The following is a 24,234-nucleotide window of genomic DNA, read 5'->3' as shown; positions in this document are numbered from 1 at the left end:
AGTGTGAGGTTGCTTTTGACATTTAACAATCTTTGGACAAAAAAAAAAAAAAAAAAAAAGTGTCTCATGCTGGTGTTTTTATTATCTTTTACTCCCAGCAGTGTATTATATTAATTAAAGAAAATATGGTTTTATGTTGGCATAGCCTTAGAAAGAAAAACAGATTCTAGATTTACAAAGACTTCAATTTGGCTTTTGTATTTAAATGTCTGAGAAAGAAAGCAATTCCTTCCAATATTCCTCTTCAGTGACATTATCCTTTAATTAACAAAATGCTTAGGGACATTGCTCTGCCGGGGGACTTTCAGAAGTTTTCTAATACCACTGTGTAATGAAACAAAGACAGTACCTAAGATGATTTAATTATAGTGGCATATCAGGATAGGAATATAGAAATATATGTATTTCTATAGGATAAATAATATTTTCCAGTGAAAACTACCAAATGAAACTACTCACTATGTATGAGAAGGTAACAGTGTGTTACACACAGAAGGTATTTTCCACTAAAAAGAACATATTATCAGTTCTAGTTATGCAGTTATGCATTAACCTTGTTGTTCTTGAAAAGACATGAAAGACATCCTGGATGACAGACGCCACACCACAGGTAGTGTGTTAGTAAACAGGAAGTAAACATCAACAACTAGCAAATACAAATGCTTCTCAACTTAGGATGGGGTTACATCCCAATAAACCTATAAACCTATTGTAAATTTAAAATATTGTAGACTTAGGATTGGGTTACATCCCAAGAAGCCTACTGTAAGTTAAAAATATTGCAAGTTGAAGATGCTTTTAATACACCTAACCTACCAAGAATCATCACTTAGCCTAGCCTATCTTAAGCGTGCTCAGAACACTTACATTAGCCTACAGCTAGGCAAAATCAGCTAACATAAAGTCTATTTTATGATTAAGTCCTGAGTATCTCAAGTAATTTAGTAAATACTGCACTGAAAGTGAAAAGGAATGATTGTATGGGTACCCAAAGTATGGTATTCACTGAAATGTGTATCAACTTTACACCAGTGTAAAGTTGGGGCATCAGGGACCATGTGTGCAGAGGAGTGAGCATCTTCAGTGTGAAATTAAGCACACCTCTGCACGTACTGTGTTCTGGGTGCTTCCCATGGAAGCCTGAGGCAGCAAGCAGCAGGGAAACCCATCTAATACAGATCTACGTGGGCCCACTGAAGTCAACGCTTGTGGCTAAATACAGATGCTTTCTGCTAGTTTGCACATTCTGCCCTGTCTTAGATATAGCACGGAACAGGCAGCATTTTCTTTCACAGAGTGAGACTTTTTCAGCTAAGAGATACTTTGTTCCAGGGAAGAGAAATTCAAATGAGAATATAACTATGTAACAGAGAAATGACTCAGTACATGCTGGCATAGAAAACCGGTGGAATATAAGGTAGGCATTCATGTGAAGACTGTGCAGCAGTTCTGAAAACATTTTGCTATGATGTTGTAAATGAAAAAACTGGATGAAATGAATGAAAAATATATATATACACTGTAAATTTGCATTTTGTGTATGTGTACTTGCAAGCATGTGTACATGCAGACAGATGATTGATCCATACTTACATAGAGGCACAGTTAGATAATTTTCTTTAACTGTTGTCTGCAAGAATAAAAATCGCTTTGATGTAAAATTAGAGAGGATTTTCTTTCACTGTTTTCCTATGTTAGTATTGTTAAATTGTCGTTTAATTTTAAATGGGAGAAAATTAAATTGTCAACCAGTTGCTAGTTGGTGAGGTTATGATTCAAACTACTCTAATTTGTGATTCATATTAGTCTAAAGGAAGATGAAACCTTTAAAAACAATAAATGAGTTCCATGCCTTTTCGTATATATTAGTAATGCATTGGTTTTTATGAAGCACAGTAATTTATACATAATTTTTTAAGTGTTATATACATAATACTTAGAATTTTGATGGTGTCATAGCACTTCATAGTTATTGTTCACATGAATTCTATGATGGGGTCACTTAAGAAATGAGAAAACCAAAGGAAAAAACAGTTTATCCCAGTTGCATATATTAAAATGGAGCAAACTCAAAAAATGTTAGTTTGAAATGTGAAGAGAAAGGCTTTTGTCTTAAGAGTTTATATCCTGTTTATTATTTAATTGATAATCTAACACATGATCATAGCACAAGATTTGGAAAGTACAGGAAGGATTAAGAAAAAATAAAACTTACCTATAATTTATATATCTAGATATAACAACTATTGACAACTATTAAGGCATTTTGATTCATTATGTTCTTTAATTTTACTGTATTCTGTTTATATTCTTGCTGTCAAGAAGTTGGTCTTTGGTCTAATTCATCACTGCCAAATTAAACTTTCTGTAACAATGAAAATGTTTTGTATCTGTGCTGTCTGAAACAGAAGGTTCTTGTACTCTTGAAATGTTGCTAGTGGCTGCTGAGAAAAAAAATTATAATTTGATTTGATTTTAACATATTTACATTTAATTTTAAATGCTACAAGTGGCTAGTGGGGCTATTATTGTGAACAGGTGCAGGTGTATTTTTTACTGTGTGGTGACCTGCCATCTTGTTTCTTTTAAGAGTTGGTTTTTGGAATTCTTAGTTTCAACACAAAGTGCCTACGTATGAATGTCTTATTTATTATACTCAATAACTGTAATGTTTCTTCAATTGAAGGAATCAACTGTCTTAGTACTAGAAAATCCTCACCTATTATTTCTTCAAATGGTGCCTCTCTCCCATTGTCTCTATTCTTTTGTTCAGAAATCTAATTAGATTTATATTAGACCTCTTCTATCCTCCATATTTCACATAATTTGATTTTCATATTTTTATTAGCAGTACATCATTTGTTTTTAACCCAACCATTGTTTTTCTTTTTAATAGCCATAGTTTTTAATCTTAGTACTTTTTTTTTCCAAATCTATTCTCTCTCATAATATCATGGTACTTCTTACATTTTCTTTGTGAGTGTAGTTCTTCTACATTACATTCTTTGTTCTCCTTTTTGTTATAGCCATTAATATAGTAGATAGTTGTCTTGTGTGTTCTGTAATGTTTGTTTAGGCACTCCACTTTAATGGGGTCTTTAAAAAAATGATATATGAGCTGTGAGACCATCCTTGCAAAGATTTGTATTTTCTTCTTAAAAGTGCCCATGGGTACCATCAAACTGGGGTCAATGTTCATGTTATATTCTTGGGTAGGGGGAGTTGTGGTTCTCAGATCATAGGTAGTTAAATTTAAACTCTCACAATTCTAGGAGTTTAAGTGCTAGGGTATCAGCTCAGATTTTCAAACTTCTAGGGGAGTTTTTTTTTTTCTTTTCACCTCTAATCCTAGACAGAAATCAACGTTTTCCTATTTTCTTTCTATGCCAGTAGAAGGACTTTTCTAGATCCTACACTTTCAGTAAGGATGCAGCCAGCCTTTCAACGATACTAGCTTTATTCAGAGTTTCAGTTCAATGCTTCTCCTCATGCAGAGCTGCAGTCATAGCTCTTGCACCATCAGGGACATTAAAACCTATGCCTCCCAATCAGAAATCTGCGTATGCTTTGCCCCTTTCTTAGGCAGCAACACAAGCAATTACTCTGGAATGAAAGTGGGAAAACTGATTTTCCTCTGCTCTCACACCACAACAATCAACACAAAACTTCTGTGACCAAATGTATGGGGATTTCTCTCCACCAACAATCAAGCAATCATTTCTGCAGCAGACACAAGCTGAGCGTTCTCTAGTTCAGTTCCATCCTGACCCTATCTGCCTGCAGACATCGCCAGACCCCACAAGTTGAGGGCTCAGTCCCCAAGACCGCTCCCTTTCAGATGCCAGTCACAAGCCTCAGATTGTTTTACCTGAGCTTCTGACCTTTTGGGATCAGCCAGGGATCCTATGACCCTCATCTTGGGTTTGATTAATTTGCTGGAATGGCTCACAGAACTCAAGGAAGCACTTATTTGCATTTACCAGTTAATTACAAAGACTATTACGAAAGACAGAAATGAAAAGGTATATAAGGCAAAGCATGTGGGAAGGGGTATGGAGCTTCCATCCTTCTCTGGGAACCACCTTCCAGGAACTATCATGTGTTCAGCTATCCAGAAACTCCCTGAACCCAGTCACCAGGGGATTTTACAGAAGCTTTTACAGAGGCATGGTTGAATAAATCGTTGGTCATTTGTGATCTACTTAACCTTCAGCCCCTCATGGTCCCCTGAGATTGAGGGGTGCGGCTGAAAGTCCTAAGTCCTGTAATCCTGTCTTGGTCTTTCTGGTGACCAGCTCTATCCTGAAGTGACCTAGAGGCTGCCAGCCCCATAAATCATTAGCATAAAATGACATCAGTTTGGACATTCCAATAATTTTAGGAGTTGTAGGCTGGGAAATGAGTCTAAGACAAAAATATATATTGCACAGTATCACATCAGGTTTGTTGGTTTTTTCTTTTACGGCACCTGAAAATTTCCCTTCTTTGTTGTGACCTCAGATGGGTACTAATATAATAGTTCTAGATAATTCTTATCTAGTAATGAGAGCATTTTCAAGTTATCCTAATATTCCATTTTAATCTATTTAATATCATTTTAAATGATTTTGCAGCAATATTTTGTAATTAACATAATTGTTAAATATATAGGAATAATATCTTCTTACTTATTTACTAGAATAAATATATTTCCATTTAAACCTTTATCCAAGTTTCTGTTATCTCCTTAGGTACAAATTCTCAGAAGGAAAATTATTAGCCCAAGCATTTTTTATATATATTGCCATGCTAAACTCCAGTAAAATTATAATGATTTATATTCCAAAGACAAGCATATAACAATGTCCACTCTACTATATCTTCATGAAATTGTGCACTAAATTTGGGGTGTTTAAAATGTTTATTAGCCATTCATTTTCATATTGTGTTTAATGCTTGAGTCTTATGCATTTTTGGGGAGTTTTCTTTTTTTGTTTTTGTTTTTGTTTTTTTTTCGGTACGATGGAGTCTCCCTCTGTTGCCCAGGCTGGAGTGCAATGGTGCAATCTTGGCTCACTGCAACCTCCAACTCTGGGGTTCAAGCAATTCTCCTGCCTCGGCTTCCTGAATAGCTAGGATTACAGGTGCCTGCCACCACGCTCAGCCAATTTTTGTATTTTTAGTGGAGACAGGATTTCACCATGCTGGCCAGGCTGGTCTCAAACTCCCAACCTTAGGCGATCCACCTGCCTCGGCCTCCGAAAGTGCTGGGATTACAGGCATGAGCCACCTTGCTCAGCGAGCCTATTTTTATTATCATTGTAGTCTTTTCCTTATCACTATACAGTAATTTACATATTATATCTATTAATGCTTTGTATTATTTGATCCTTGTTTTCAGTCTTTCAATTTTAATGTTTTGACTTACAGAAAAAATTTAAATTTCTATGTTTAAATATATCTGTATTTTCTAGTGAAAATTTTATATTAATTTAATGTCTAAAAGAAATGTCTGTATTGAATAAACAATGTGTTTATTTATTTGCTTTATTTCTAATTTTCTTTGAGGGACAGAAAATACCAATCTCAGGAAAATTTTGCAACTTTTTTCCTTTTATCGCTAATGTAAAATGTGTATACTACCTTTTTTACATTTTGATTTTCTCTTCTTTTATTGATTAAGTGATCCAATTGGAAAGACATTATTTTATTACAAAGTCAATATGATGCACTGAAATACTTCTTAAGTCAATTAGCCATTATCTACCTATTCTTTTTGTAAAATGTCATAATTAGACCCATCTATTTATTCTTCTGTTTAAAATTTCAGAAATTCAGCGTAAAGCCTACTCTATTCTCTGCAATATCAATTGGAATTACATTAAATCTATAAAACTTGCTAAAGGAGAGTCATAGTAAGGTGATTCAGCTTTTCCATTCAGCAAGATGGTATATATCTCATTACTTATGTATTCCTTTACGCTAAAAACATCATCTAGATTTTAACATATAGGTTGACCATATTTCCTTCTAAGGTTATTCATTATTACCTTGCATGTGTTTTTTCTATTGTAATTAAGTTTTTCATATTATATAGCCTTGTATATATTTATTATTTTTTCTGGCCACTTCAGTTGAAATTATCTCTTAATTGATCTTCTTGGTTATTTAACTGTATGATATGACATAAAAGATAATAATTTGTAGTATACTGATGCTATTTTTTAAACTATATCTTATAGTAGGAACTTAAATTCCAGAAAATGCTAAATAAAAAGGTTGATCATGTTATTCTGTTTCTTATTTTAATGGGAATTACTCTAGTACTTCACAAATAAATATGAGGAGTTGTATTTGTCATGTTTGTATGATCAACAGTCTTGTTTCTTGTGTTGATGATGTGAAACTCATTCTCCAAATATATTACACTTTTAAACTATTAGATAATTAAAGAGTTAAGATCTCTTCCTTCTGATATATCCTCTCATTCTTTTTCTGGTTTTCCCAACAGATTTTGCTTTACACCTTATTCTATGTCTTTCATACACAGAATTTCTTGACTGCAATGACTTCACATCAAATAATATATTTTATTTAGTAGTGTCTTTGCCTCAAATGTGTCTTTTCTTGAATCATATTTTTAAATGTTAACGTATTTATACAGTTTTGTTTTGTTTTCATTTGCATAATGGCCATTATTTTTAATTTCACTGTAACGGTATGTTGTGTCATGTAGAAAAAAATTATCTTTTTTAACTCAGTTTCTGAGTGTTTGATTTTTTTAAGGAAAGATACTCCCAATAATATTTATTATAAAAATATATGCCTGCTCTGATATCTGTCAACTTTCCTTTTAAAATATATATATAGATATAACTATGATATATATCATATGATATTTATATATGATATTTTATATATATATATTTTCCTTCTCCCTTTTAAAATATTTTATATTCTGTGTCATTGATTACGACTACTTTGTGGGTTTTCTCTAATAGTCAAAGAGTGGATAGTAAGTGCATGTGATTTAGAGTTTCAAAAACTTGGATTCAAAACTCCATCATGTTCTAGAAGTTTGACTTCTGGCAAGCCACTTAATTTTTCTGAATCTTAGATTCTTGTCATAAAATTAGGGTAACAACCTCTTTGTCATTATAATTATCAAATAAGATCAAGAATGTAAAGCCCCTAGCTTAATTCTCACTGAATAAGAGACACAGTAAATCATGGCTAATGAGATTAACATTTATGGTGTTCAAGAGACATAAATTTCAATAATTTCAGACGTAATAGTACGAGTAAATATTTGACGGTGTCCATCAATAAGGCAACAAGCAATGGTGGCAACTGTGACAAACTGGAACCAACGCCAATCCAAATCCAAAATTTTAACGCTGTGCTGACCAAATAAAAATGCCACAGCCTTTCATATTTTAAGTAAATATCACAACATAAGATTTTCATCAGAAAACCTGTCTCCAATTTTAGAGACTTTTGTTAATCTTGCCACTACTTTAGCAGGACTTTAGTGTGCCAGACATGAGCCTGCTAGTTTTAAGTCAAATAATTATTTATTCTTATGCCCACTTCTCAACCGTGTTGATCAAATTCATAAAACAAATCTTAGCCTTAAATTCCTTACTTCACTTCCTTGTCTTCACTTCCTCTGGGACCTAGTCTATTATGCTGCAGCGTTGACAACTTGCCGAGACAAAAAGTTGAGAGTTATGACAGTAGGAAGAAGAGCCACAGAGAATAAATAGTAATAATAATAATAATGCATGTGATTTCTGGCCTGTGGTCAATTTGTGACAACTATCAGTATATCAGGAGAACATGACATGCTCAGAGCCAAACTATAGTGGCCAATTTTGAAATATATTTAGACATGTATTACTCTCAAGTTTGAAGATGTGCATTCATGGAAATCAGTAAATTGAACAGGAAAGTAAAAGAGCACTGTTTTAGATGATATAACCTCAAAGAAGAGACAAAAATAGCTTAATATAATGAATGGATGAGTGCATGTGTTTCAATTAGGTAGCAATAAGCTATGGGCTTCATGGGCAGGAAGGTACATTTCAACCCTCTAAGTAGTGAAAAATTCCATTGTGCTACTAATTACCTATTTAATTCTTTGAATACAAATGTGCAATTAACATTACAAATAATCAAGGTTAAAATATAATTAATGCAAGTGTGATTTAGTTATAATTAAACTAATTACACAGATATGTAGTATAATAAGGGACTTGCAGACCATTATTTGGATGTAAATTTATTCTTCTTTTCAAGAGTAGTTATTTGAATTTCATTTTCCAATTATTTTACAAATGATGAAATAGAATTATAAAGGAGAGAGTCAGTCTTCCAGGGATGAAGAAATAAACCTAACTTTGCTTTATAAATTACAATTCTTTTGTCTACACGTACTTGTAAATAGAGAAGTTAGAAATTTTTTTTTTCAAAACCCACCTCCAAACTCAACAAAAATATCTGACTTCTATGACTGCAGGGAAAAATCAAGGAAATACTTGAGAGAGATTCAATCCCATACAGCATGATTTCCTTTCAGAGTAAGTAGTATCACAACTCTCTTTACATATACCAACCTCAAACGCTTGCTCAACTAATAAATTTTCTCTACTTTCTGTTCTCAAACATAATTAGTTCTTAATGTTGAGATTTCACCTATTGACATAGATTAACCCAAGTAAAACTGCATTATCTACCCACAGACAGAAATAGATATAGCATGTAGCAACTTGGAGCAAGATAGATTTGATTTCAGATCTGCAACTTTCTTTATGTAAGTTAGTTGCAGTTAAATGACAATGGCATGTCTGTATCTACACAAGGTGGATTTTATGTGGTATAGCATTGAACCTTCATTTAAACATTGGAGTTATTATTTCTAGTATATGGATGAATAAATGACTAGAGGAGAATGGGGAGAGAATAAAAAAGGAAAATTCTAAGAAGTAAAAGAGATAACTAAGCACAAAGTGACACTTGTGATACACTCTAATTCTATCAGAATGAAGTCAGAATGATACAAGCAAACAAATACATGAAAACCTAATCTGTCACTTTCTGAGGACAGCTGAAAACCAATTATCATGAAAACTGAGTAAATAAATTCTATCTCTTTTTCTGTATGAAGTGTACCTCTGAGTAGCCAAATAAAAGACAGTTAAAGCACCTCTGTACAAAATTATCCAAACTAGTAAATGAGAACAAACAGACTAGGTTAAAATGTCACCATTTTGCAATAGACTAATTCACCTAAGCATTCAACATCAAAACTGCTAACAGCTAAAAAAAAAAAAAAAAAAAAAAAAGACTAAAGACCAGCTATTATGTGCCTACTTTTTAGTTTTATATTTTTACTATTTATTTATTTATTTTTACACAAGGGTTATGAGACTGGCTAATTTTTGTATTTTGGGTAGAGACAGGGTTTCGTCATGCTTCCCAGACTGGTCTCAAACTCTGGGCTCAAGCAATTCACCCGCCACAGCCTCCCAAAGTGCTAGGATTACAGGCACCTCACCTGGCCCAGACATTATGTGCCTCTTGATGAAAGAGAACATCATCTCCTGTTTAGTCATGCCAAAGGATTGAACCCTAGTCTAACTAAACATCTGAATCCAGCTGCAATTGAAAGAAATAGAAGAAATGAACATGTTAAATTCCATCATCAGTATGCAGTCAGCAAAGTTTGTAGGCCAACTCTCCATGTCCAACAGTCCAGGTTCTTCAACAGAGAGTTTGTAAAGAAATGAAAGGAATGGAGAAAGGACCTGTGAATTGAGTAACTTAAAGGCCCTATCAAGTATCTTATAAACACACAGGATTAAACTGTGGTGTCTAGGAATACACTCTTGAGTAATGAATTATAAAAAATCATTTAGATAGAACAGGTTGTGTTTGGAATGGAGTATATAGAATGACTTATAAGTTAGCTGCCAAAGTTCTATTTCTTGTCCTGAGTTTTGTTTACAAGATTGCCTTTAATAATACATTAAGCTGTATTAAAAACAAAAACAAAAAGATGCAAATAAGAGTTAACCTCAACAGGGATGTGATTAGATGGAATTTATGGGGTGGTGGTCTGGTTTTGTTTCTTGAGGTAGGTACTGATTATATAATTATATTCACTTTATTAAAAGTCGTTGGATGTTCTTTTTCATATGTAAATTGAACTTCAAAAAAGTCCTTAAAATTATTTTATAAAAATATTGAAGGAAGAAATAAGATAGGCCGGGTGCAATGACCCACACCTGTAATCCCAGCACTTTGGGAGGTCGAGGTGGGTGGATCTCCTGAGGTCAGCAGTTCGAGAGCAGCCTAGCCAACATGGTAAAACCCCATCTCTACTAATAATACAAAATGTAGTCAGGTGTGGTGACATGCACCTGTAATCCCAGCTACTCAGAAGGCTGAGGCAGGAGAATCGCTTGAACTCGGGAGGCAGAGGTTGCAGTGAGCTGAGATCATGCCACTGCACTCCAACCTGGGTGCTAGGGCAAGACACTATCAAAAAAAAAAAAAGAAGAAAGAAAGAAAGAAAGAAAAGAAAGAAAGAAAGAAGGAAAGAAAGAAAGAAAGAAAGAGAAGATAATAAGTATCTGAAAAAAGTCTTCTGAAGTTTTGATAAAAATACTGTATTAAAATCGTATGTCATTGTTAAATACAGTGAGTTCTAAGTTTATCTTCAAAGAATCAGTATGTCAGTATGTTCAGTTCTATGATCTTCATTTTAAAGTTTAACTTCCTCATTCTCCTCATCTCCGTGCCCCTAATTTCAGTAAACAACCTCCCCACCAGTTATAATCAGTAGTTCACATCTGTTTCCCTAGTCACCTGCTCAGTCCTGAGTCACCCCTGGTCACTTGCTCCATCCTGAGGCACTCTGGTCACCTGCTCCATCCTGAGTCACCTCTGATCACCTGCTTCATCCTGAGTCACCCCTGGTCACCTGCTCTGACCTGAGTCACCTTTAGTCATCTGTTCTGTAACTGTCTTTCCCACCAAAACAGCTCACCTTGCCACTCTGGCTCATACCCCTGCTCTCTTTAAAATAGCCAATAGGAATTAGCCTAGACTGTGTGGTCCAAACTTAACCAATAGGGGAATGACACAGCAGTAAGGGCTACCTGTGTCAGGGATAAAAACTCTTTCCCCTCCCATGTTCAGGTGTGCTCTCGCCATTGCTCCATCTGGGAGATGCATCCCTCTATAGAAGTAAAATTGCCTTGCTGAGAAAATTCATGTTAGAGTGCTATTTATTTTGTGACATTGAAAATTTATTTCTAACATCATTTAGAGAATAACAACAGTAATGTCATTTATTATGTTTTTAGGATCAAGGTAAAAGCTGTACAAAAAAGCATATTGGTAGTCCTCATAATTTGATTTTTTATTTTAAGATGAAAAACACAACAATCACTTAAATCAAAAAGTTAGAAATAAAACAACAAAACTAGATTGAGAAAAGCATGGTGGAGGGTTAAGAAGAATGACAAAGTTTGATAAATTTGAAAAGTAAAAATAATTTTAATTTCTAAATAAATTAAATATCATCCTTTTAAAAATAAAACTCAGAATCTGGAAAGTAAAACTACAGAAATAAAACACAAATATACAGATATATGTATAGAAAGGAAATACAAATTTTGAAAGAACCATAGTAATAACCCTGTATAAGTAATTTGCAATTTTAAATTAAATTAATGAGTTTCTAAGGAAACATAAATTGTCAAAATTACAAAAATGCAAAATATTTAATAGCAAAAACTGAAAATGAAGTTTTCAAAAATTAATTTTTCTTTTTAATAATAAATATAAAATCTATATAGACTTAGCATATGAAATTTAACAAAAAATATTAAAAATCTAACAAAAATGAAAATTTATCACAGAAAGCTAAGGACAGATGGATAATCAAGAATCTCCTATTCATAACAAATTTTTCAAAAGGAAAAGAACTAGAAAATACATGCAACTTTATATATGTTAAAGTTATTTTTTTTTTTTTTTTGAAGTGGAGTCTCACTCTGTCACCCAGGCTGAGGTGTAGTGGTATGATCTCGGCTCATAGCAACCTCCGCCTCCAGAGTTGAAGTGATTCTCCTACCTCAGCCTCCCAAGTAGTTGGGATTACAGGCACATAACCACCACACCCACCTAATTTTTGTATTTTTAGTAGAGATGGGGTTTCACCATGTTTGCCAGGCTGGTCTTGAACTTCTGACCTCAGGTGATCCTTCCACCTTGACCTCCCATAATGCTGGGATTACAAGTATGAGCCACTGTGCCCGGCCTTAAAGTGATAAATTTAAAATATTCTTATAAGAACTTTTTATAAAATTGCAAACAAAATAATGCCTACATTAGATGAAAATTCATAGACAATTTTCAATCCATCATATTTCATAAATAGAAATATCACCATTAAATGAGAAAATGTATTGTCATTTAACATTGTTTTGATAGTTCTAGGGAAAGCAATAAGGAGAATGAGAATCAGAGATGTTACCATAGAGGAATAGGAGGCAGGGCTAGCCTGCAGTTCCTGCTCAAACAGATAGAGCCGCATGTGAAGACTCATATCGTGAACTTTTGCTACAAGAATTACCCTAGGAACATACCGAGAAAGCTGAGAGAATCCACAGACCCTTTGAAGGAACTGGATCACCACTGCTGGCTCAATGAGACATCAGAAAACCATGAGTCCACTTGCTTTCTCAGCAGGAAGGCTGAGTTCTCTGGGGCAAGTTCTCAGCCCTGGTCACCAACTGCCCAGAAATTGACTTGGTGCTGTTGGGAGGGCCACAGTGGGAGTGAGACCCGTCTTTAGGACTGCAGGCTGTATGGAAGCAGGATAAGGCCTGTGACTGCCAGCGTACTCCCACTTCCCTGGCAACCTGTGTGACTCAGCAGAGGCAGCCACAATCCCCTGAGGAACATAAATCCACCAGCCTGAAAACCACACCCCCATCCCCCACTGCTGCCACAGCAAGCCCCACCCAAGAAGAGTCTGAGCTCTGACACACCTAACTCTGCCCACATCTGACGGTCCTTCTCTACATGCCCTGGTAGCTGAAGACAAAGGACATAATCTCTTGGGAACTCTGTGGCCCCACCCACCACCTGATCCTTCTTCCACAAGGGCAGCTGATACACTCTTGAAAGCACCACCTCCTGGCTGGAGGCCAACCAATGCAAAACCAGCACACTAAACAAAAATACAACCAAGGAACCTCACAGAGTCCACTTCATTCCCCTGTTACCTCCATCTGAGCAGCTGCTGGTATCCACAGCTGAAAGACCTGACGATGGATCACATCACAGGACTCTTTACAGACACTCCCCAATACCATCCTGGAGCCTGGTAGCTCTGCTAGTTGGCTAGATTCAGAAGGGTAAAAACAATCACTGCAGTTGGGCTCTCAGGAAGCCCCATTCCTAGGTGAAGGGGGAGAGCACCACATCAAGGGAGCACCCTGTGAGACAAAAGAATCTAAACAGCAGCTAGAGTCCCAGATCTTCCCTCTGACATAGTCTACTGAAATGAAGAGAAACCAGAAAAACAATTCTGGTAATATGACAAAACACAATTCTTTAACACCCCTAAAAGATCACATCAGCTCACCATCAATGGATTAAAACCAAAACAAAATCTCTGAATTGCCAGTAAAATAATTTAGAAGATTGATTATTAAGCTAACTGAGGAGGAACCAGGAAAAGATGACCTCTAACTTAAATAAATCAAAAATATAATACAGCACATGGAATGAAAAATCTCCAGTATAATAGATAACATAAATTTTTAAAAATCACAACTTCTGGAAATCAAGACACACTTAGAGAAATGCAATAAGCACTGGAAAGTCTCAGCAAAAGAACTGGAAAAGCAGAAGCAAGAATTTCAGAACTCAAAGGCAAGGCTTTCTAATTAATCCAGTTCATCAAAGACAAAAAAAAAAGAATTTTTAAAAATGAACAAAGCCTCCAAGAAGTTTGGGATTATGTTAAACATCAAAACCTAAGAATAATTGATTTTCCCAAGGAAGAAGGGAAATCTACAAGTGTGGAAAACATATTTGAGGGAATAATCAAGAAAAATTTCTCTGACCTTGCTAGAGATCTACACATTCAAATACAAGAAGTCCAAAGAACACCTGGGAAATTCACTGAAAAAGATCATCAACTAGGTTTTAAGAAACCCTCAAAACCATGCAAATAAGCACATAGTAATCAGGTTATCTAAAGTAAAGACAAAGGAAAGAATCTTAAGAGCTATGAGGCAAAAACATCAGGTAACATATAAAGGAAAAGCTATCAGAATAACAGCAGATTTCTCAGAAGAAATCCTGCAAGCTAGAAGAGATCAGGGTTCTATTTTTAACCTCCTTAAACAAAATAATTATCAGCCAAGAATTTTGTATCCAGCAAAACTAAGCTTCATGAATGAAGGAAAGATATAGTCTTTTCCAGACAAACAAATGCTGAGACAATTCGCCACTACCAGCCCAGCTCTATAAGAACTGCTAAAACAAGCTCTAAATCTTAAAACAAATCCTCAAACTACACCAAAATAGAACCTATTAAAAGCATAAATCTCACAAGACCTATATAACAATAGCACAATGAAAACAAACAAACAAACAAACAGACATTCAGGCAACAAATCCTATGATAAACAGAATAGTACCTCACATCTTAATACTAACATTAAATGTAAATGGCTTAAATGCTCCACTTAAAAGATACAGAATGACAGAATAGATAAGAATTCATCCACCAAATTTCTACTATCTTCAGGAGACTCGCCTAACACATGAGGACACACATAAGCTTAAGGTAAAGGGGTGGAAAGAGATATTCCATGCAAATGGACACCAAAACCAAGCAGGAGTAGCAATTCTTATATCAGACAAAACGAACTTTAAAGCAACTGTGGTTAAAAAAGGACAAAGAAGGACATTATATAGTGACAAAAGGACTAGCCCAACAAGAAAATATCACAATCCTAAACATATATGCACTTAACACTGGAGCTCCCAAATTTATAAAACAATTACTACTAGACCTAAGAAATGAGATAGATGGCAACATAGTAATAGTGGGGGACTTTAATACTCCACTGTCAGCACTAGTCAAGTTATCAAGACAGAAAGTCAACAAAGAAACAATGGACTTAAACTATACCCTAAAACAAATGGACTCAGCAGATGATTACAGAACATTCATGTGCTACAGAATATACATTCTATTCATCAGCACATGGAACATTTTCCAAGATAGACCATATGATAGGGACAAAATAAGTCTGAGTAAATTTAAGAAAATCGCAATTATATTAAGTACTCTCTCAGACCACAGTGGAATAAAATTGGAAATCAACTCCAAAGGAACCCTCAAAACCATGAAAATACATGAAAATTAAATAACCTACTCCTGAATGATCACTGGGTCAACAATGATATCAAGATTAACATTCAAAAATTCTTTGAACTGAATGATAATAGTGACACAACCTATCAAAATCTCTGGGATACAGCAAAGGCAGTGCTAAAAGGAAAGTTCATAGCCATAAATGCCTACATCAAAACATCGGAAAGAGCACAAACAGCCAATCTAAAGTCACATCTCAAAGACCTAGAGAAACAAACGAACTCATACCCAGCAGAAGAAAAGAAATAATGAAGATCAGAGTAGAATTAAATGAAATTTAAACAAAAAAAATGCAAAAGATAAATGAAAACCTGGTTATCTGAAAAGACAAATAAAATTGATACACCATTAGCAAGATTAACCAAGAAGAGAGAAGATTCAAATAAGCTTGATTACAAATGAAACAGGAGATATTATTACTGATACTACAGAAACAAAAAATATTATTCAATTATAGTATGAACTCCTTCACACATATAAACTAGGAAACCTGAAGGAGATGGATGAATTCCTGGAAATATGTAATCCTCCTAGATTAAACCAGGAAGAAACAGAAACTCTGAACAGACCAATAACAAGCAGTGAGATTGAAATGATAATTAAAAAAACTTCCCAACAAAATCAATCCAGGACCAGATGAATTTATAGCTGAATTCCATCAGGCATTCAAAGAAGAATTGGGACCAATCCTATTGACACTATTCCACAGGATAAAGAAAGTGGGAATCCTCCCCAAATCACTCTATGAAGTCAGAGTCAACCTAATACCAAAATCAGGAAAGGATATAACAAAAAAAGAACACTACACACCAATATCCCTAATGAACATAGATGAAAAAATCTTCATAAAAATACCAGCTAACTGAATCCAAAAGCATATCAAAAAGATAATGCATCATGATCAAATGTGTTTGATACCAGGGATGCAGGGTTGATTTAACATATGCAAGCCAATAAATGTGATACACCACATAAACAGAATTAAAAAGAAAATTCACATGATCATCTCAATAGATGCAGAAAAAGCATTTGACATAATCCAGCATTCTTTATGATTAAAACCCTCAGCAAAATAGGCATAGAAGGGACATAACTTAAGGTAATAAAAGCCATCTATGACAAACCCACAGACAATGTTATACTGAATGGGGACAAGCTGAAAGCATTCCCCCTGAGAATTGGAACAAGACAAGGATGCCCACTTTCACCACTTCTATTCAATGTAGTACTGGAAGTCCTAGTCAGAGCAATCACACAGGAGAAAAAAATAAAGGGCATCCAAATTGGTAAAGAGGAAGTCAAACTGTCGCTATTTGCTGATGATATGATTGTGTATGTAGAAACCCCTAAAGACTCATCCAAAGAAACTCCTACAACTAGTAAATAAATTCAGCAAGGTTTCAGGACACAAAATTAATGTTCACAAACAGTAGCTCTGCTGTACACCAAGAGCAACCAAATGGAGAATCAAATCAAGAGCTCAACTCCTTTTATAATAGCTGCAAAAAAAAAAAAAAAAAGGAAGGAATATACCTAAACACGGAGGTGAAAGACCTCTACAAGGAAAAGTAAAAAACACTGCTGAAAAAAACCATAGATGACACAAACAAAGGGAAACACATCCCATGCTCATGGATGGGCAGAATCAATATTGTGAAAATTATCATATTGTCAAAAGCAATCTACAATTTCAATGGAATTCCATCAAAATACCACCATCATTCTTCACATAACTAGAAAAAAAATCCTAAAATTCATATGGAACCAAAAAGAAGCCCACATAGCCAAAGCAATTATTAAGCAAAAAGAACAAACCTGGAGGCATCACATTACCTAATTTCAAACTATCCTATCAGGCCATAGACACCAAAACAGAATGGTACTTGTATAAAAATAGGAACATGAATGAAACAGAATCAATAACCCAGAAATAAAGCCAAACACTTACAGCCAACTGATCTTTGACAAAGCAAACAAACAAACAAACAAACAAAAACATAAAGGGGGAAAGGACACCATTCAACAAATGGTGCAGGGATAATTAGCAAGCCACATGTTGAAGAATGAAACTGGATCCTCATCTCTCCCCTTATGCAAAAATCAACTCAAGGTGGATCAAAGACTTTTTTTTTTTTTTTTGAGACGGAGTCTTGCTCTGTAGCCCGGGCTGGAGTGCAGTGGCCGGATCTCAGCTCACTGCAAGCTCCGCCTCCCCGGTTTACGCCATTCTCCTGCCTCAGCCTCCGGAGTAGCTGGGACTACAGGCGCCCGCCACCTCGCCTGGCTAGTTTTTTTTTTTTTGTATTTTTAGTAGAGACGGGGTTTCACTGTGTTAGCCAGGATGGTCTCGATCTCCTGACCTCGTGATCTGCCCATCTCGGCCTCCCAAAGTGCTGGGATTACAGGCTTGAGCCACCGCGCCCGGCCAAAGACTTAAATCTAACACCTGGAACCATAATTATTCTAGAATATATGATCAGAAAAACCTTTCTAAACATTGGCTTAGGCAAAGACTTCATGACCAAGAACCAAAAAGCAAATACAACAAAAACAAAGATAAACAGATGGGACTTAATTAAACTAAAAAGCTTCTGCACAGCCGAATAAGCAATCAGCAGAGTTAACAGCCAATCTACAGAGCAGGAGAAAATCTTCACAACCTATACATCTGACAAAAGACTAAGATCCAGAATCTACAAAGAACTCAAACAAATCAGCAGGAAAGAAACAACAAATACCATCAAAAAGTGGGCTAAGGACATGAATAGACAATTCTCAAAAGAAGACAGACAAATGACTAACAAGCATACGAAAAATGCTCAACATCACTAACTATCAGGCAAATGCAAATCAAAACACAATGTCATACCACTTCACTCCTGCAAGAATGGCCATAATGAAAAAATCAAAATAATAGATGTTGGCATGGATGTGGTAAAAAGGGAACACTTTTACACTATTGGTGGGAATGTAAACTAGTACAACCACTATAGAAAACAGTGTGGAGATTCCTTAAAGTACTAAAAGTAGATCTATTGTTTGATCCAGCAATCCCACTACTAGGTATCTAATGAGAGGAAAAAAATTCATTATATGAAAAAGATATTTGCACACACATGTTTATAGCAGCATAATTTGCAATTGCAAAAATATGAAATCAGCCCAAATGCCCATCAATCAACAAGTGGATAAAGAAAATGTGATATATATGTAAGTATGTGTATATATACATATATATACACCATGAAATACTACTCAGCCACAAAAAGGAACTAAATAATGGCATTCACAGCAACCTGGATGGAACTGGAGACTATTATTCTAAGTGAAGTAACTCAGGAATGAAAAACCAAACATTCTTATATTCTCACTCATAATTGTGAGTTAAGCTATTAACACACAAAGGCATAAGAATGATACAATGCATTTTAAGTATGATACAATTAATTTTGGGGACTTCGGGAGAAAGGCTGGGAGGGGAGTGAGGGATAAAAGATTACACATTGGGTACTATGTACACTGCTTGGGTGATGGGTGCACAAAAATCTCAGAAATCACCACTAAAGAACTTATTCATGTAACCAAGCATCACCTGTTCCCCAAAAACCTATTGAAATAAAAAATAAAATTTAAAAAAGAGACATTACTATAAAGTGTAGAAAAATATTTCATTAATTACTGATAAGCACATTCTCTTCCAATAGAATATAAGGATTAATTAAAATACTTTTACAAAAGAATTCTATTTATTTTAGCAAGTTATTGTAAAAAAAAATGTTAAATGTTAGTTCTTTCCAAATAAATTCATAAATGCAACATAAAGTCAATTAAAATTCCAGTGAGAAATTGTAGACACAATGCTTTACAGTTCTTTCTTTACATCCACAGAACAGTGTTTAATCGATTTTTATGTGCCATATTCATTGCTGCAAAACTAGTGTCGAGAACATCTAACCACTCTTAAAAATAAATATCTCTCTGGATCAGAAACTGAACAGAAAGCTGGAGGTCGGGTCTCAACCTGTTGGCTGGTGGGTGCTGGGTTTAAATTCATAAATACAGCTGTGAATTTGACTACCCATCAAGTTACAATGAGTTTGCTGTAGTGGGAAAAAAGAAAAATAGATGCCTGGGGCCTTTTAACAGAGTACTGAAAACAGAATGGGATATGAGGACATCCATATAAGGAGGCACAGCACAGGAGCGGTGTGTGGAGAACAAATCGCCAGAAACTGGCTGGGAAATTAAAGATCTAAGATTTTAGTTTGTGATATTGAGCCCAGTTTGCTGTTAGGGTAAACTTGACAGCACACAAATCAAAGAGCAAATTGAGCACAGAGAGGTTTAGAGCAGGTGATTACTTCTTGCAGTAGAGAGAAAAATCATTAACATTAGTCCTGATCAGAGCAGGGGAAAAGGGAAGACACGCTACCATACAGGTGCAGAAAGGGGCATGAAGGCACCATGCCCTGAATGTTCCCAACCAAGCGCACAGTTTAGAAGGAGATGAAGAATCCCTGTGAAACGGGACTGAGGTAAGAGTGACATACAGGAGTGCATGAGTGCATGTTACCCACAGAGGCTGTAGGGATCATCTGGCCTCAGGCAGCCTCTGAGTGTGCAGGGTGCCCAGGGACCTCACGTATGTTAGAGCAAGGGGAATAAACATCTTGCCTACTCCTCTAGAGGCGGCTTTCTTGGTTTTTAATGTGTTCACTGTCCCACCCTGAAGGAGTCATGATCACCTGAAAGAGGAAGTCTGGGTGGTAAAAAGAGGGAAACCATCTGGCCGCTTAGGCTGATGGGCACATTTGAAGCTTTATCCAGAGGATAATAAAGAAGAACCACCCCTTTGCCATTTCCTGCTCCCCTTAGTTCCATGTGCAGAGAGGAGCTAGGCACTTCCAATCCACTCTGATACGTCCCAGGGAGGTCTGCCTGTGGCTGCTCTGTGATAAGACCTCCTTGACCCTTTACTCCAGCTGGAAGTACTGAGCTCAGTTCATTCATATTTGGAAACTTTCCCCCCCTTCAAAGAAATTGGAAGGTAAATTTGGAGGAAAATGATGTTTTCAAATTTTATTCCACAGGACTGAGGGAATGCTGGGGGTTCTCTGGGCTTGTTATCTCTTTAAGCAGCAACCGTGATGAAATCTGGATCTTACCCCATGGGAGTCCTGAGGATAGCATGTCCTGAAGTTGGAGAAACTTCACCATTCAGCATTTTGAAAGTCGTGCTCTTCCCGGCTCCATTCACCCCTAGAAGTCCAAAGCACTAAGAGGAAATAAAGTTAAGTAAAGCACACTCAATCAAACAAGCTAAATAAATAGAACAAGTTAAATAAAATCAAAATTATATTAGAAACAGCACTTGCTTTTAGCCAACTCTGGGTTGACTTTGTTGGTTTGTGTTATTTGTGGAGTTTTAAAATGACAATATCGTATAAAACACTGTATAGATCACAAAGTCCTCTCAAAATCATCATGGCACTTGAGTGGTATAAGAATTTCAGCAGTAATTTACAGACAATAAATTCATGTGTGGAAAACTCAAGAGGATGAGAGGAAATGCCAACTATCCCAAATTATGCAGAGATAATATAATATTCTTTGGAAGTCACATCATTATAATTATTACTCTGATTTCATTTTTGTATATTTTAAAGTTTTGTTTTTGTTTTTGTTTTTTTTTTTTTGAGACGGAGTCTTGCTCTGTCGCCCAGGCTGGAGTGCAGTGGCCGGATCTCAGCTCACTGCAAGCTCTGCCTCCTGGGTTCACGCCATTCTCCTGCCTCAGCCTCCCGAGTAGCTGGGACTACAGGCACCCACCACCTCGCCCGGCTAGTTTTTTGTACTTTTTATTAGAGACGGGGTTTCACCGTGTTAGCCAGGATGGTCTCGATCTCCTGACCTCGTGATCCGCCCGTCTCGGCCTCCCAAAGTGCTGGGATTACAGGCTTGAGCCACCACGCCCAGCCTAAAGTATTTTCTTAAAAGATTCCATCTTCTACTGTATATACGCGTGTGTGTGTGTGTGTGTGTGTGTGTGTGTGTGTAGTGCTCATAGCTTTCTTATGTATCTTCTTTTTCCATTGAAGAGGCTGTAAATTCCTGTAAATTCACTCCTAACTCAGAGTCTAGGCTAATTCTGATATTAATTCTATATTCTGACATTGAGCATAGAGTTAACTCAGTTCTTGATCCAATCTCGCCTTACAGCCAGCGTGAAAAATGGCCTTCTTGCTGTCTTTTCTACACTTTGTCTCTATCATGTGCCTCATCATATACTGTGCCTGAGAGTCCGCCTTGGTGACTGTGTCTCTCTGGTTCTGTCAATCTCCTGCCAAGACAGGTGTTTTCTGATGGCTAGGAGCTGCGATCTACGGATACAAACTGGCTTCCTGGCTTCTCAAATCTTGGAAAGTGACTGCTTCTGGATTTTCTGCCACCAAGCATCACCTAACCATCACATAACCCTGTTTTGGACCTCTGGATTTCACAACTCCCCTGAGTTGCTACCTGCTTCAATTACCATGTTTTCCCCACTTGCCCTGCATCTCTCCCACCATCTGCAAGGTGAGTCCGTCTCCCTCCAGGCCTACCCTGTCCATGTCCCAGGGTACCCACCATCAGCTATCCAAATTCTACCAATGCTTTAAGGCTTAGCTATAAACCACCTTTTTAATAAAGTTCTCCCCACGTACCCTGTCCTCCCACCTTTCCTTCCCTGCCTACCCAGCCACCGTCTCTGGACTGACAGCACTGAAGACAATACCACTCACGTACCTTTCAGTTATTTTTAGAAAATACTTTAATATATACAAAAATGAAATTGGGAAGATAATAATTATTATGATGCTGTGCTTCCAAAAAATACTATATTATTGTATCATTGTCCCCGCCTTGGGACAATGCTCATGCTCCCATGTAACATAGTATATGCTTATGATATTTTGTTTCCTAATTGATTATTAATTTCTAAATGGAGAAGGACATATAGTCGATGACAGTTCAGGTAATGACGAACTGCATACACAATGGTCATCTTACAAGATGACAATACCATATTTTAACTATACCTCGTCTATGTTTAGATACACAAATACTTGCCATTATGTTGCAATTGCCTACAGTATTCAGCACATGCTATATAGATTTGTAGCATAGGAGGAATGGGCTACACCATACAGCCTAGGCGTATCATAGGCTATGCCATGTAGGTTTGTGAAAGTATATTATACAATGAAATCACCCAATGACACATTTCTCAGACTATATCCCCATTGTTAAACAACACAGGACTGTATCTCAGTCATTTCTGTATTTTCCACAGACTCTTGCATAGCACTCTCCATCTAGGTCATTAAACTGTAACGCTTATAAGAGCTTAAGAGAATAAAATCCAACTTTAAATGGCATCTTGGATCATTTAAGATACCTGGAGCATCATTCTTATCAATGTTTTACAAGTTTCTCTCTTAGCCCTGTTGGGACTCAGAAAATAATACCCCAAAGTGAAGGCCTCAAAGGCAGCCTCAGAATCAAAAGTTTTTCTCTGACCTTCCCTGCCCTGCAGTCTCCGGCCCCTCTTTCTCCCCTGAGGCGGTCATAGAAACTAGAATCTCTTTTCCTCAAAGCCAGCCATAAAACCTAAAAATATTACCCTAACTTCTCCCCCCTGACGTATTTTTCAGTGCAAAAATTAGCCCTAAAGAAGTTATTTGACCTACCTTGTTTGACTGTAGGTCATAAGACAGACCTGCATTCCAGAGAGGGTCCTGCCCCACACCCAGAAGGAAGCAGCAGAAAACCACACACCACCTGTTCTCACTTATAAGTGGGAGCCGAACAGTGAGAACACGTGGGCACAAAGAACAGAGAACAACACACACTGGGGCCTGTCAGGAGGATGGGGGAAGGGAGAGCATCAGGATAAACAGCTAATGCACGTGGAGCTTAATACCTAGGTGATGGGTTGACAGGTGCAGCAAACCACCTTGGCACACGTTTATAACTATGTAACAAAACTGCATGTGCTGCATGTGTATCCCAGAACTTAAAATAAAATTTTAAAAAATAAAAATAAAATATCTAGATAGTATCTCAAAAAACAAAACAAAACAAAACATCTAAACAGAGAGGCCTTGCTGGGCTTCCCCTCTCAGTCTAAGAGCATTAATTGGGTCATACTATTTTTGTCCAGCCATATTTCTACATGGCTGTCCATATTTGGTTGAACCTAAGCATAAATATAGACAGTTTCCCTGTATCTTTCGATCTTCATTTCAACTCTTATTTTCTCTAAATCTGAGCTGCTCTTGTAGCATGTAAAACTATAATCAAATAAATTCATAGGTTTTTTTTCCTGTTAATCTGCCTTTTGTCAGTTGATTTCCAGTGAACTTTGGCCCCCCCACACTACTTTGCTTCAAACTACTATGGAAAGGTACTGGCAAAACTCTAAATAATCATGAATTTTAAAGGAAGGGTTAAAAAAAATAGTTCAATAAGATGGGTAAGATTGAATAGCCAGTCTTAGAGCAGAAGCTAACAACTACTAAAAAAAAAAAATTCTTTCTTAACATTTTGTCCTCATCTACCAGAAATCATAGTTCAGAGAGTAAGAATACGCCTGCATTACTTCAGATTGGTTTCTTGGCTTCTCTTTACCTCAGAATAGTCATATCTGAGACACCTACTGTCAGATCACAAGTAGAACATAAATACCAATCAGATAACAATATAACCTATTTTGAATTTCTCAGGACCTGGGAACAATATGAATGCAA

General features: G+C 36.3%; 1 protein-coding gene across 4 annotated transcripts in view; it reads right to left on the bottom strand.

Annotated features, from left to right (window-relative positions):
* LOC105492357 (ATP binding cassette subfamily A member 13) overlaps positions 1-24,234 on the bottom strand; it is a 454,445-nt gene that overhangs the window by 109,791 nt on the left and 320,420 nt on the right. For all 4 annotated transcript variants that reach the window (XM_011759379.3, XM_024796198.2, XM_024796197.2 and 1 more), the window contains exon 50: positions 20,611-20,720. In XM_011759379.3, coding sequence (XP_011757681.2) covers positions 20,611-20,720 — 110 coding nt within the window. The remainder of the gene's footprint in view (positions 1-20,610; positions 20,721-24,234) is intronic.

This window comes from Macaca nemestrina, chromosome 4 (assembly GCF_043159975.1).
Source record: "Macaca nemestrina isolate mMacNem1 chromosome 4, mMacNem.hap1, whole genome shotgun sequence".
In the NCBI taxonomy this organism is placed as follows: domain Eukaryota; kingdom Metazoa; phylum Chordata; class Mammalia; order Primates; family Cercopithecidae; genus Macaca; species Macaca nemestrina.
Note: the sequence above shows the minus strand (reverse complement) of the source record. Positions and strands in the feature narration are given on the sequence as shown.